We start from the raw sequence: 14,782 nt of genomic DNA, 5'->3' as shown, positions 1-14,782 counted from the left end.
TCGATACTAATACAAATGAATAAATAACAAGAGTTAGGCTGCTTCCCCTTGCCTAAGTGTAGAAGTATAAAGCCTTCTGCATCATTGACCCTTTACTGAAAATATATTATATTACATACAATTTTATTTTGTACATAAAAGTACAATTAAATAAAATCTTGGCCTGATGAGCTTTCAGGAGTTAATATTATTATATACTAACTATTCAGTTTAATTTTACTAGTTTTTTCCAATACTGTTCGAGTCACATATAGTTTTCATTATAGCGCTAATGACGCAGTAGGCTTTAGACTTCTACAGATAGCCTTCTACAAGTCTGTTTCCGGTAAATTTATGTTATCTTACAACAGGTTAAAAATGCAGATATTTTTAAAAACTAGCTCCTGGCCTATCCATATTATTTACATTTGAAAGATGCGATTGGTGGAAAGTAGCCCAATGCATCATACTAATTCGTCTGCTTCCACTGGGAGTATCGTTAGGAACATGTTGTCAGCTATTAATTTTGTCAGTGAGTAAAAATGTTTAAGAATTCTTATTGACAGCTTTAGGCCGTGATTTGCCAATGACGGAAGAAAATCAGCCAAATTTTTCATGAAAGGTAGTATTACGTGTAGGCTGAAATCCACAAGCAGAACCTCTATGGTAACTCAGTGGGCTAATGTTCTGCTTGGCTGTTCGAAATTAATGTTTCGATTCCTAAAGCATCTGCTGATCTGTTTTAGAGTGCAAAGCCTTCTATTTTATTACAGAGATAAATTGTTTAAATTGATTAGCAGGTATATTGGCACTGAAACAGTTAAACAAGAAAAACGAAAATGAAGGAAATAGCTACTAACGCTAATTGAAAAAAAGGCTGTGAACCAATATGGTCCCATTGATTGACACATCAAGATGCTAAACCAAGGGTAACCTATACTGTTTCATTTTGTTTGAAATAAACCTCCATTATTGTCCCTTTGTAAGGTCTCATGCAAGTTTTCAGAGAGGCAGACGGAATTAAGAAAAATATACCAAAAAAATTAGTTCTCAGTAGATATAACTAGAGGAATCAGTTTTCTTTACTAAGAGCTGCTCTCATTTATAATGAAATTGTTAAATCAGGTTTTTCTCTATCACATGACAACATTTTGCAACCTAATAAAATTCCATGAAACCAAACCTGACACAAAAATAGTAAATTTAAAACTCAGATTTAGTAGACTGAATTGCCATTTCATGTCAGATCTTTTAAATTAGTGGTTGTTTTTAGGGTTAATTAGTATTTGTTTTTATTTTTCTATTTCTGCATAGAGTATGGCTGAGCAGAGGTCTTGGTCGAAATATTTGTACTGTTTGACTGGAACTATCCTTGTTTTTCTTATTAACACATGTCTTCTTCTCGTCTGGTTATGCTTAGTCATTGTGGTCTCAGAAATTATTCATTGCCCCCTAGTTTTGGGAAAAGATCTGAGGGGCTCCACAAAAGTCATCAATGCCTTATTGCATGGACAGGTGTTTCTGTTCTTATTTTTACTTTTTAAATTCAAACAGTAACACTCCGTATTGGGCATTTTTTAATTTGGGTATTTTCAATCACCTTTTAGTTCTGTCATGACATATATGAAAGGGTTATATATATATATATATATATATATATATATATATATATATATATATATATATATATATATATATATATATATATATATATATATATATGCATTTTTTCTGATGTACCCATGAAATATGTGTTTTTACGGCACTTGGTGTTAACCAAGTGACATAAAGCAATTGCAAATTCTGTTGGTCTGTCTGTCCCGGTTTTGCTACTTTAGGCACTTCCAGGTATGCTAGGACGATGAAATTTGGCAGGCGTATCACGGACCGGATCAGATTAAATTATGAATAGTTCTAATTTGACCAGATGGTCAAATCGTTTTCCCGATTTGACCATCTGGGGGGGGGGGGGGGGGGTGTTAATCCGGAAAAAATAGGAAAATTGAAGTATTTTTAACCTATGAACGGTTGATCAGATTTTAATGAAATTTAATGTTTGGAAGGATATCGTGTCTCAGAGCTGTTATTTTAAATCCCGACTGGATCTGGTGACATTCGAGGAGTTGGGAGGGGGAAACCTAAAACTTGGAAAACACTTAGAGTGGAGGGATCGGGATGAAACTCGGTGGGGAAAATCAGCACAAGTCCTAGATACATTATTGACATAACTGGAACGGATCCGCTCTCTTAGGGGTAGTTGGGAGGGGGGGGGGTTAATTATGAAATATTAGAAAAAGTGAGGTATTTTTAACTTACGAACGAGTGATGGGATCTCAATGAAATTTGATGTTTAAAAGGATATCGTGTCTCAGAGCTCTTATTTTAAATCCCGACCGGATTTGGTGACATTGGGGGGTTGGGGGGTTGGGAGGGGGAAACCTAAAACTTGGAAAACACTTAGAGTGGAGGGATCGGGATAAAACTTGGTAGGAAAAATAAGCACAAGTCCTAGATACATGATTGACATAACCGGAACGGATCCGCTCTCTTTGGGGTAGTTGGGGGGGGGGGGTAATTCTTAAGAATTAAAAAAAAATGAGGTATTTTTAACTTACGAACGAGAGACCGGATCTTAATGAAATTTGATATTTAGAAGGATATCGTGTCTCAAAGCTCTTATTTTAAATTCCGACTGGATCTGGTGACATTGGGGGGAGTTTGGGGTGGGGGAACCTAAAATCATGGTAAACGCTTAGATTGGAGGGATCGGGATGAAACTTGGTGGGAAAAATAAGCAGAAGTCTTAGATACGTGATTTACATAATTGGAACGGATCCGCTCTATGGGGGGGGGGGGGGTTAATTCTGAAAAACTAGAAAAAATGAGGTATTTTTAACTTACGAAAGGGTGATCTGATCTCAATGAGATTTGATATTTAGAAGGATATCGGGTGTCAAAGCTCTTATTTTAAATCCCGACCGGATCTGGTGACATTGGGGGGGGGGAGTTAAGAGGGGAAACCTAAAATCTTGGTAAACACTTAGAGGGGAGGGATCGGGATGAAACCTGGTTGGAAAAATAAACACAAGTTCTAGATACATGATTGACATAACCGGAATGGATCCACTCTCTTTGGGGTAGTTCGGGGGGGGGGGGGGGTTAATTCTGAAAAATAGAAAAAATGAGGTACTTTTAGCTTACGAACTGGTGATTGGACCTCAATAAAATTTAATATTTAGAAGGATATCTTGTCTCAAAGCTCTTGTTTTAAATTCCGACCGGATCTGGTGACATTGGGGAGGAGTTTGGGATGGGGGAACCTAAAAGCATGGAAAACGCTTAGATTGGAGGGATCGGGATGAAACTTGGTGGGAATAATAAGCAGAAGTCTTACGTATTATTACGTGATACGTGATTTACATAATTGGAACGGATCCGCTCTATTGGGGGGGGGGGGTAATTCTGAAAAATTAGAAAAAATGACGTATTTTTAACTTACGAAGGAGGTATTGGATCTTCAGGAAACTTCATATTTAGAAGGACCTCGTAACTCAGATCTCTTATTTTAAATCGTTGGGGGGCGTTGGGGGGACCAGAAATCTTAGAAAATACTTAAAAGTGGAGAGATCAGGATGAAACTGGATGGGAAGAATAATAACCTGTCTAAGATACGTGAGTGACATAACCGGACCGGATCTGCTCTCTTTGGTGGAGTTTTTTTTTTTGGGGGGGGGTAATTTTGAAAATTGAGGCATTTGTAACTTACGAAAGGGTGACCAGATCTTTATGAAATTTGATATTTAGAAGGATCTTGTGCTTTAAAGGTCTAATTTTAAATTCCGACCAGATCCTGTGGCATTGGGGGGAGTTGGAGGGGGAAACCGGAATTCTTAGGAAACTTGAAAATCGGGGTATTTTTATCTTACGAATATGTGATCGGATCTTAATGAAATTTGATATTTAGAAAGAATTCATGTCTCAGAGCTCTTATTTCAAGTCCCGACCAGATCTTTTGACATTGGGAGGGGGGTTAGAGGGGGAAATCTTGGAAAACAGTTGGAGTGGAGGAATCGAGATGAAGCTTGGTGGATAGAATAAGGGACTGTTCTTGATACGTCATTGACGTAACCGTACTGGATTCGCTCTCTTTGGGGGAGTTGGGGGGAGGTGTTCAGTTATTTGGCGAGTTTGGTGCTTCTTAACGTGCTAGGACGATGAACATTGGTAGGCGTGTCATCGGATCTTAATGAATTTTGATATTTAGAAGGGCATCGTGACTCAGAGCTCTTATTTTAAATCCTGACCGGCATTAAGCCTCTGATTTTCCTTTTAAATCAATCTATTGATTCTTAGAATTTTGTTAGAGCTCATACCATATGAGCTCTTCGCTCTTAGCTCTTCTTGCCTCGTCACAAGTGCCATATGAGCTCTTAGCTCTTGTCATGTCTGATTTAACAAGAGGTAATTGGAAAAATATTTGTATATAGTTTAACAAGGGATTATAACAATTCAAAAACTTTAAGAAAGAAATTCAAAAGTTTGAAGATTAGTAGATATCGTTGTTAAAAATCCGGCTTGATTTAATAATCGAATATCTTTGAAAAGACTACAATATGAAAAGACAGCCAATTATCTATGGTTAGAAGACAAGCGATCTATGAGAAACCATATATAGAAGCCTGCCAAGTGCTGGGGCCAGGCGGCTAGCGATTGCAAAAATATATATATATATTTTAACAAGAGATTATAACAATTTAAAAACCTTAATAAAGAAAACCAAAAGTTTGAACCTTAGTAGATGTCGTTGTTAGAAATTGGATTTGTTATTATAATCAATAATCTTTGAAAGGACTACAGTATGAAAAGACATCAAATTATCTCAAAATGCTTGCGGTTAGAAGACAAGGGACAATAAGAATCCATATATAGAATCCTGCCGAGTGCCAGGGCCGGGTTGCGAAGCCGCCAGGGTCCCTGCACTTAATGTATATATAATCATTCAATTTTTTTTTTAAGTTTTTTGCTGATTTTCTATTTCATCTTTAGAATTCATGTCTCGCTTCTCGCTCATATCCGAGGTTTTTCTTTTTTTTACACTTGGCTTCCTCTCTCCCTTGAAATATGAATGACCTTACAATTTATTGGTTTGATTCCTTATGTTTTTCATATATTTCACTTGTTTCATTATCTTCCTGTGCCTCCCCCCCCCCACGATTTCGGTAGGTACACATTTAGAGCTAGTACAGCTCTGGATGAGCTTACAGAGTCATACCACTGATCCCTGTTCCGAATTAAATAACAAGCATTACCAGGACTTGAACCCCTGTTCTAACCATTTCAAGTCCAGGGCGCTAGCCATTCGGCTAGGACTAGCTCTAGAAATAGAGAACAGTCTTTGAAATATTACTTCTAGCACTAGAACTATTAAAAATTATCATGCGAAACACATTTTTCTGTATTCTAAGGAACCTAAAAAAAAATCTTCCTTATTTCATAGTAGGAATTAAAAAGAAATTGTTTGAAGATAATTCATGTGAGACGTACTTATTTAGCGAGGATTCTTTGCAATTCAGCTTAGAGGAGAGACTGGGGCAGTAGCCCCAGTTTTTCTACTTTGGAAGGGGGTAAAAGCTGTCTTGTTTTTATTTTCGTTTTTACAAGAGAACCTTCCATAAAGGTCCAAAGCAAACACATATTCAATTTCTAGTTCAAAAACAAAGTTAAATAAAAATTCTAATTTGAAATATCTCTTTTTTCAGAAATTGAAGATACACCAGTACGCCACGCTGATGGCCCGTTTGAACCTACAAATTCTGTTATGCCACCTGAAGGTTTGTCTTTGCCTGCCTTGCCCTGTATATCTGCTCCGATTGGTACTTTCTCTGGCTTCTCTGACTTGGGTTCAACTGCTGGTAATGACAAAGGTATCGTACATTTCTATCCATATAATCCAAATATAACGTTTCTGGTTTTCTGGATCATATTATCCTAGGTACAGTTAGAAACAAGTAAAAAATAAGCGTTTCCTTGCATAAGGTGACACTTTTCTGAGGGATTCTATTCTAAGAGGGATTTGCATCTGCGGTCATATTTTGCAGCTACTGTTTTCTGACTAAGGTCATATTTTGTGCTGGTTGCGAGATTTAAGGTTGCCCAATAAAAGCTTCCCTTCATGGTAATGGATGTTGGGTTTGCTTCTGTTTTTAGTATGTCAGAGCTGAAGAAGAAAGTCTTCGTTTTTTAAAATTGTGACCCAGTGTGACAAGCTGTAGGGACATTCGCTGATGACCCGAAGTAATTTGTCACTGGACTTATTCTAGAATATATAAGCCTAAAAGAAACCTTGATTTTGTCAATTGACGTTCATTAGTATTCCAAATAGAAATAATGAAGTTGCACGAATAGATAATCTAATCCCAGGCTAAATCCTTAAAGCCAAGTCTGATTGCCTAGTAACAAAAATACTAATAGTTTGAAACATACCCTGTCGGGAATATCTGGATCTGCTTTGTTTTTAGCAAGTGTTTCTATTATAGACCGGTGTTTTTCTCTGCTGCTCTGAAGCCCAAAAAGTGAGAAGGAGGTTGGCCGCCAGAGTCCTGAAAATTGAATAAGTTGCGTGATTATCAAATCCCAAGATAAATCTTCAAATCCAAGCAGGTTTCAAGGTGGAGAAGGGGAGGACCCTTGGGACTGCCACTTCTCCGAATCTCAATCCCACAAACATTGTAATACCCCAATTCCGACATATGGACTTAAAATAATGTAGCTACGAGTGGTGTTACACTCATTTAAATATTGTGTTCAGTAACTATGAAAAACATTTAAGTCCGTTACTGCTAATCTTGCTATTCTAACGTTTAAATTCGAAACTTATTAAGTGAACAGAAGAGTCTATACAGCGTTTATTGAAGGTCGAAGTTACATAGCACCAGAGGAAAACACGAACAGTGACGGGTCTAAAGTGGGAAGAAAAAGAAGAAGCCACATTGTTTAACAGAACGAAACAGCATATGGCTGACACTGTTAATAGTAATCTATCTTATTTGCATTCTGGGGGGGGGGGGGGTAAGGGTATGCACAAACCAAAATAAGTTATTATCGTCTAAGTTTCTGCTTCTGATTACGCGACTGATGGCGAAATGCAACAAAAACATAGATTATTCGGGCTTTTTTGTCAGTAGCAGTGACTATAGTGTTGGTTCAGTTGTGAATCCTGAAATTTGTGAAGCGAAGGGGCTGACTACAATATGATAAGAGTGAAACATTTCTTTTCAGTGAAAGTTTTCTTTTGTTCTGTATATTTACTATAGTATGCATAAGATAAGCTGTTTCTTTCAGAAAAATTCTATGACAAGCCCCGAAGAGCCGAATTCGCATTTCGGAGTCATAAAACCAAAAAAAAAAAATAATCACAAAAAAGGCACAACAACTTTGCAAATTATTCCCAAAAACAACATCAGAATGGCAAAACCATTCATTAGTCAAAAATATTAAGTGGCAAAATGTCAGAAAGTGAATAAGGTAAAAACTAAAAAAGAAATTAAAAACGAGTGAAATAAAATACACGTTAAAAGGGTTTAAAAGAGAACATATGAAAAGGAGAAGAGAGTAAAAGTATCAAACGAACATAAAACTTAGGTATTACTTGTACCGAAAAATAAAAAAAAGGAAAACTAGCTGTGCATTTTCCGTAATAAAGTAATAATCATCAGTGAAGTTGACAAAGGTCTTTTCATACCTTGAGGCAAAGCAACGGATGGGGGACAAGATAGTAACGGGTTAAGAAATAGTACTTGGCAGATGCTGTTTGGGTGGGGAGTTTCTTTTGGGGAAAGTGTTTCCCTTGCGAAGGTTTATTATTGTATTGTTTGTAAACGGAGGCACAACGTTCCTCTCCTGTGCTCAAGAGTTTCCAGCTTGGTCCTTTTTTTTTAAAAGGAGCGAGTATGGTACGTTAGCTTCTTTAGAAATTATCCTCAAGGCTTTTTTTCAGTGGATTTCTTATTCATCATGGGAGATTTCAGGATGCCAAACTGGACAAGTATATTCAAGATGCAGGTGGACAAAGAAACCCATAGATCCTTAGAGAATGGGATGGGGGAAAGTTAAATTTATTCCAGGGCTTATGGGGAGACATGGATGCATTAGCTCTACGGACAATATCTTTAACGTGGATATCCCACTTTAAATTAGATGAAACTGCAACCCCAAGTACTTTAAAGGAAGACAGAAATATCGGATGGGATAGGGTTGGGGAAAAGGGGTGAGGTTCTAAGGAAACATATTGGTATTATAATAGATTTAGAGGGGTTTACTCTCCTGTCTTAGTCCGCAGCGTCGTCTGCAATATCGTTAAGGATCATAATATAGGTGCTTACTAAGTTTCTATTGCAAGTTTCAACAACCGTTAGGTCATCCACAAATTTTAATCTGTTGGTAAATTCCTTAGCGAGGCTATTTGTCATAACAGAAAAAAGGAGGGATCCTAGGAGGGTAACTGGGGGTACTCCATTGTGGATAGGGAGGGGGCCGGAATAATGATTTTGATATTTGACTACCTCTGATCTATGTCATAATTAGGAGGCAACCAATTCAACCAGGAAAGAATTAATATTGAAATATTGAGTTACAAGTTTTTCTTCGAAAATATTGTGGTCAACAAGATCAAATGGTTTTTGAAGGAAATTAAATTTAGCCAGCAATTAGGTTTTCGAGAATTTTCTCAATTGAGTCAGTAAGAAAAACAAAGTAATGGGAAGTGGAAGGGATTTGAGGTTCGTGAATTGTCACAAGTCAATAACAGGTAGGATTTTTTCTTTTAGCCAATCTTCAAGGAATCCTTCACATAGTTCAGAAAATTTAGGAGTGAGTGAAATAGGACGAACACCTTCAGAACCCGTTTTTTCGTTTTTCTTTTTCATTGGGGTTATGAAACCCTGTTTAAAAAATTTCGGATATTGGCCAGACTGAGTAATCTCATTGAAAAGAACAGACAAGGGCTTTGAAAGGAAGTCATTGAAACCACTAAAAAGAGGAAACGGGATGTCTAAAGGGCAGCCTCTTGCTTTTCCTAGTTTCCCAATTCTTCTTTCGATCTTTGACGGAGATGTGGAGAGGAAAGCAGGTGGGAGTTCATCAGTTGGTAATTGATAAGGAAATGTCGGAAGGCTCTGGATGATAAAAGTAAGGAACTTGTTAAGATTATTAGTAGTAACTTGTGGGGATTCGGGTTGGTTGAAATCAAGCTGGTCTAGACTCATGCCACGCAACTTTTTACCTCGAAATTCCAATTTTCTGGGTTTATTGGAAAACAATTCTTCATCCCTATTCTTGTAGTAGGATTGGGTAGATTTACGTATTTCCTTTTTAATTGCTTTTCTTAGTTTATTATCTTCATCCACTGTAAAATTCCTGAAAATATTCAATTCAATCAAGACCAGCATTTTGAAGGGTGTAGTAAGATCCATAAGTTACTGAGAATGAATGCTTAAACTTAAAAGAGAGGTACAGGAGAAGGGAAAGATGATGACTCCCACCTAATGGATGCAAAGATGAGGGAGGGGGACTGTAAAAATTATACATATTAATTAGAATGACATTTAGAGAGTATATTATTATATAGTATAGTTATGTATTAATCATTATATTTTTTCTTGGATTTTAGAACCCTTACAATACATACATGCATTGTTTGGGTATGCTTAAGAAAATCTGGTGTATTCCAAGAAAATACAGTAATAGTGTTTAAATAAATTCTGGCTGGCATGCTTTGATGCACTGCTTTGATTGGGTTTGACCCCCCGCCCCTAATTTTATTTTGATTCGTAAAAAGTAGCACAAATTCATATAAGCAATTTTCAATTTTTTGAAATTTTTTTTTTACCCCCACCCTCGTCCGACCGAAAATCCTGGGTACGCCCTTTATAGGAATTGTGGTAGAAACTAGGCGTGTATCATAGGTGATTCCCACGCATTTTGTATATAAGTGTATGTTACCCCACACTTCAGGTATGTATTGAAGAGGTAGGAGCGTAACATCCTGTTTAACGTATAAACATAAATAGTGTTTTCGCATTCTGAATAACTTAGTGGTACTGACATGTGGGGTCTATTTATTGCTCAGTTGTGTCAGACATTGACCCTGGTCATTTTCCCTGGACCATAGTACTGTTGTTGAATAAATTCAGGGAGCTCAAATTTGATTGGATTGCTGAGGCCAGGGAAACTTCATCAAATGCGACAGGTCACTTGCAGAATTATGATTTTGAGGCATAAATAGGCATACAAATGTTTTCAATACCGACAAATATATTTGAAGTCTCTCAAGGTATTTTCAGTCTTGATTCAGGAAGATTCTATTTGATGCCACAATGTTTAGGTTCTACGAATTTTCAGGGAATCAAATATATTACAATTATTGGCCCTTCTGGCAAAAATATTCCTCCTTCGGGCAGTGCCTTTTTTGGGCAGTACATCAGTGTCTTTTCTGGGCAGTGTCTTTTTTGGATGTACTATGATATCAGGATAATGAGAGGATAAAGATGCTTCAGAGCCATTGATGGTGCACACGGCGTCTAATCGACGTTCCAGTTGTTTTATTATTTTATTAGAGGGAGAGGAAGCAATACTGGGGCTCAGCTTTTTGGTTGTGATAATCGAGCCCTGAACTTCTTGTGGCCAAGTAGAACCCCAATCCACTGTTTTGCCACAGGGTTCATTATATCAAAGGATCAAAAATGGACATCTCGATCAGTTTCATGTGATAAAATGCTAAATTCGAAACTGAATATTATTATAATAGCTCTCAATGTGCTCTGCCTCCTCAACAACTAGCTCCATAGATTTTAGATCCATAAATTTGGTGAATAGGATGATACCATAGTAAAACCAATAATACTTACCGAATTGATTCATTAAGCACACATTTTTGGATATTTACCATTCCATACTTTGCAAATTAAGTTATAAGAAGGTTTCTTATTGGACCCGAAAAAAAAAGCTTTTGCTCGTCAGGGTTTTTCACTGTGTAAAGGCCCAAAATGCTTTCAGTGAACCTTTAAGTCAATGAAAAGCTTGCTTTTTTGGCCAAAAGACCTTCTTTTATTAATCAAATTTCTATGTGTATATATATAGTCAAATTTAAAAAATATTTTATGTCTAGATGAACAAGAATCGAAAATTTGCCCCAAAGAACCTTCTTTTGTTTATCAAATTTCTGTATGTGGATATGTATTGTTTATATATAGGCATCTTGATCATGCTTCTATGCAGTGGGTATTCGATCATGTCTTTTTTTATGGCACTTGGTATTAACCAAGTGACATATAGCAATCGCAAATTCTGTCTGTCTGTCTGTCGGTCCCGGTTTTGCTACTATAGGCACTTCCAGGAAAGCTAGGACGATGAAATTGGCAGGTGTATCAGGGACCGGACCAAATTAAATTAGAAATAGTCGTTTTCCCGATTCGACCATCTGGGGGGGGGGGGAGAGTGGGGGCCGGTTAATTCGAAAAAAATAGAAAAAATGAAGTATTTTCAACTTACGAACGGTTGATCAGATCTTAATAAAATTTGATGTTTGGAAGGATATCGTGTCTCAGAGCTCTTGTTTCAAATCCTGGCCGGATCTGGTGACATTGGCGGAGTTGGGGGGGGGGATCTAAAATCATGGAAAACGCTTAGATTGGAGGGATCGGGATGAAACTTGGTGGGAAAAATAAGCAGAAGTCTTAGATACGTGATTGACATAATTGGAATGGATCCGCTCTATTGGTGGGGGGGGGGCTAATTCTGAAAAATTAGAAAAAAATGACGGATTTTTAACCTACGAAGGAGTGATCGGATCTTCATGAAACTTCTTATTTAGAAGGACTTCGTTACTCAGATCTCTTATTTTAAATCTCAACTGGATCCAGTGTCATTGGGGGGGGGGGGCGGAAATCTTAGAAAATACTTATAGCGGAGAGATCAGGATGAAACTGGATGGGAAGCATTAAAACCTGTCTAAGATACGTGACTGACATAACCGGACCAGATCTGCTCTCTTTGGTGAAGTTGGGGGGGGGGGTAATTTGGAAAAGTGAGGTATTTTTAACCTACGAATGGGTGACCAGGTCTTAATGAAATTTGATATTTAGAAGGATCTTGTGCTTTAAAGCTCTAATTTTAAATTCCCACCAGATCCTGTGACATTGGGGGGAGTTGGAGGGGAAAACCGGAATTTTTGGAAAAGGTGAAAATTGGGGTATTTTTATCTTACGAATAGGTAAAGAACCTTATGTCTCAGATGCTCCATTTTCAACTCGAATTGGATCCGGGGATATAGGGGGTTGTAGGAGGGAAACAGAAATCTTGGAAAACGCTGAGAGTGGAGAGATCGGGATGAAACTTGATGGGAAGAATAAGCATAAGTTCTAGATACGTGATTGACATAATTGGAACGGATCCGTTCTCTTTGGAGGAGCTGGGGGGTATAATTTGGAAAAATTAGAAAAATTGAGGTATTTTCAACTTAAGAACGGGTGACTGGATCTTAATAAAATTTGATATTTAGAAGGAATTCATGTCTCAGAACTCTTATTTCAAATCCCGACCAGATCTGTTGACATTGGGGGAGTTGGAGGGGGAAATCTTGGAAACGCTTGGAGTGGAGGAATCGGGATGAAGCTTGGTGAATAGAATAAGCAAATGTCCTTGATACGTGATTGACTTAACCGTATTGGATTAACTCTCTTTGGGGGAGTTGGGGAGAGGGGTTCAGTGATTTGGCAAGTTTGGTGCTTCTGGACGTGCTAGGACGATGAAAATTGGTAGGCGTGTCAGGGAGCTGCATATATTGACTTGATAAAGTTGTTTTCCCAGGTTCTACCATATGGAGGGCTAAAAGGAGAGGGAAAATTTGAAAAAATGAGGTATTTATAACTTAAGAGTGGGTGATCGGGAAGGAAATCGTGACTCAGAGCTCTTATTTTAAATCCTGACCGGCATTAAGCCTCTGATTTTCCTTTTAAATCAATCTATCGATTCTTACGATTTTGCTAGACCTCATACCATATGAGCTCTTGGCTCTTAGCTCTTCTTGCCTCGTCACAAGTGCCATATGAGCTCTTGTTTTTCTTTCGGAAAGGGAGGGAGTTAAAATGACATTTTTTACGTTAATTTTCAAAAGCAAATCATTTTTGACAAAAGCCTTGCTCAGTATCTATTAAGATTTGCTGGAAAAGTTCCTTCTACATTCTAAATTTCATTGCCTTCAATAAATTCCTCTCCGAAAACTGAATTAAATGAATTAAATTCATTCCCTTCTTAAAAAGTCGCCGGCTAAAATAAGAATTTGTTGGTACTGCTTTTGATAGTCTGAAGATTATTTTCCTTATTATAGATTTGAATCTGTCATCAGCCGAACCATATTATACGACTGACTATCCGGAGGTATATGTTAAGGAAGAAATAGAATCAGCTTCAGAACCAGAAACCCATAAACCATGGATAGAAAAAGATGAAGATCAGATGAGAAGCTTCACTTTCATCAAAGTGGAAGCGATTTCTGGAATGTATGATGCCAGACAGGAAGAGATAGAGAATCCTGTCAATCATCTGCAGAAAGTACTGTCCCCAGTTGTAGAAAAGATCTATGATTGCGATGTTTACAATAAAACTTTTTCCAATAAACGAGAGTTAATAGATCACTCAAGGATTCATACAGGTGAAAAACCATATCAGTGTGAATACTGCAAAATAAGCTTTGTTACGAGAGCAAATTTATATAGACACAAAAAGATCCATACTGGTGATAAACCATATAAATGCCCACAATGTAAAAAGTGCTTCAGTCAAGGGCAGTATTTGAAGGATCATATAAGAGTTCACACCAGGGAGAAGCCATATGAATGTAAAATATGTCATAAGAAATTCGCTAAAAGTTGTAATTTGACTGTACATAAGAGGACCCATACGGGTGACAAACCATATGAATGTTCACAGTGTAAGAAGTGCTTCAGTCAAGGGCAGAATTTGAAGGATCACAGAAAAATTCACACTAGGGAGAAGCCATACGAATGTAAAATATGTCTGAAGAGATTTTCTAGAAAATTTAATTTGACTGTTCATTTGAGGATACACGGTGGAAAACTGCCCAAATGTGAACCATTAGACAAGCTTAACCTACCTGAAGATACATAGACACTATTGTGCTTAGATTCACAGATGTGACCTTTCAATGTGCTATAATAACTTATAATAATAATAATTTGTTCCTCATACCTCTCAATACAAAATTTCCACATGACTGACACCTTATTTAAAGAAAAATGTTATAGCAGGGCGAAAAGTGGATCGACTGCGGCACGATGGCCATTTAAAATCGTTATACATTGAAAGCCTCGAGAAACGGTATGTTTGTGTTTAGGCTATTGGAGAAGGCTTCCAGTGATTTCATCTTTTCGACTGGGAATGGCAGTTTGTTCCCGATCCTGATTACCCGGGGTATGAACGAATGATGGCAAGAATTAGATCTTGCAATCTTCATATTCACAGGCTCCAATTGCAGACTGTGCGATCTTCTGTTGCTTTGGGGAGTTATTTGAACAAGCTCGTCTTTTACGTTCCCAAAATTCTCGTGAACTACCTTGAAGAGGGTTTTTAAGTCTAAGATTGTTCTTCTTGTCTCAAGTGTATGGAGAGTGAGCCTTCTTAGAGCTTCTAAATCCTTGAAGTCCTTTTACAAAGCGTTTCTGGACACGTTTTATTCTATCAATATCCTCTTTGAGATATGGCGACCGGATGACAGCGATGTGTTCAA

The 14,782-nt window shown here is 37.5% G+C and overlaps 1 protein-coding gene across 3 annotated transcripts in view; it reads left to right on the top strand.

The window, feature by feature from the left end:
* Positions 1 to 14,269, top strand: part of LOC136027989 (zinc finger protein 239-like) — a 31,120-nt gene extending 16,851 nt beyond the window's left edge. For all 3 annotated transcript variants that reach the window (XM_065705503.1, XM_065705501.1, XM_065705502.1), the window contains exons 3-4: positions 5,739 to 5,903; positions 13,364 to 14,269. In XM_065705503.1, coding sequence (XP_065561575.1) covers positions 5,739 to 5,903; positions 13,364 to 14,163 — 965 coding nt within the window. In that variant the 3' untranslated portion in view covers positions 14,164 to 14,269. The remainder of the gene's footprint in view (positions 1 to 5,738; positions 5,904 to 13,363) is intronic.
* The last annotated feature ends 513 nt before the right edge of the window (positions 14,270 to 14,782 follow it).

Source organism: Artemia franciscana, chromosome 6, assembly GCF_032884065.1.
Source record: "Artemia franciscana chromosome 6, ASM3288406v1, whole genome shotgun sequence".
Lineage (NCBI taxonomy): Eukaryota > Metazoa > Arthropoda > Branchiopoda > Anostraca > Artemiidae > Artemia > Artemia franciscana.
This window is presented reverse-complemented; position numbering and strand designations above follow the sequence as displayed.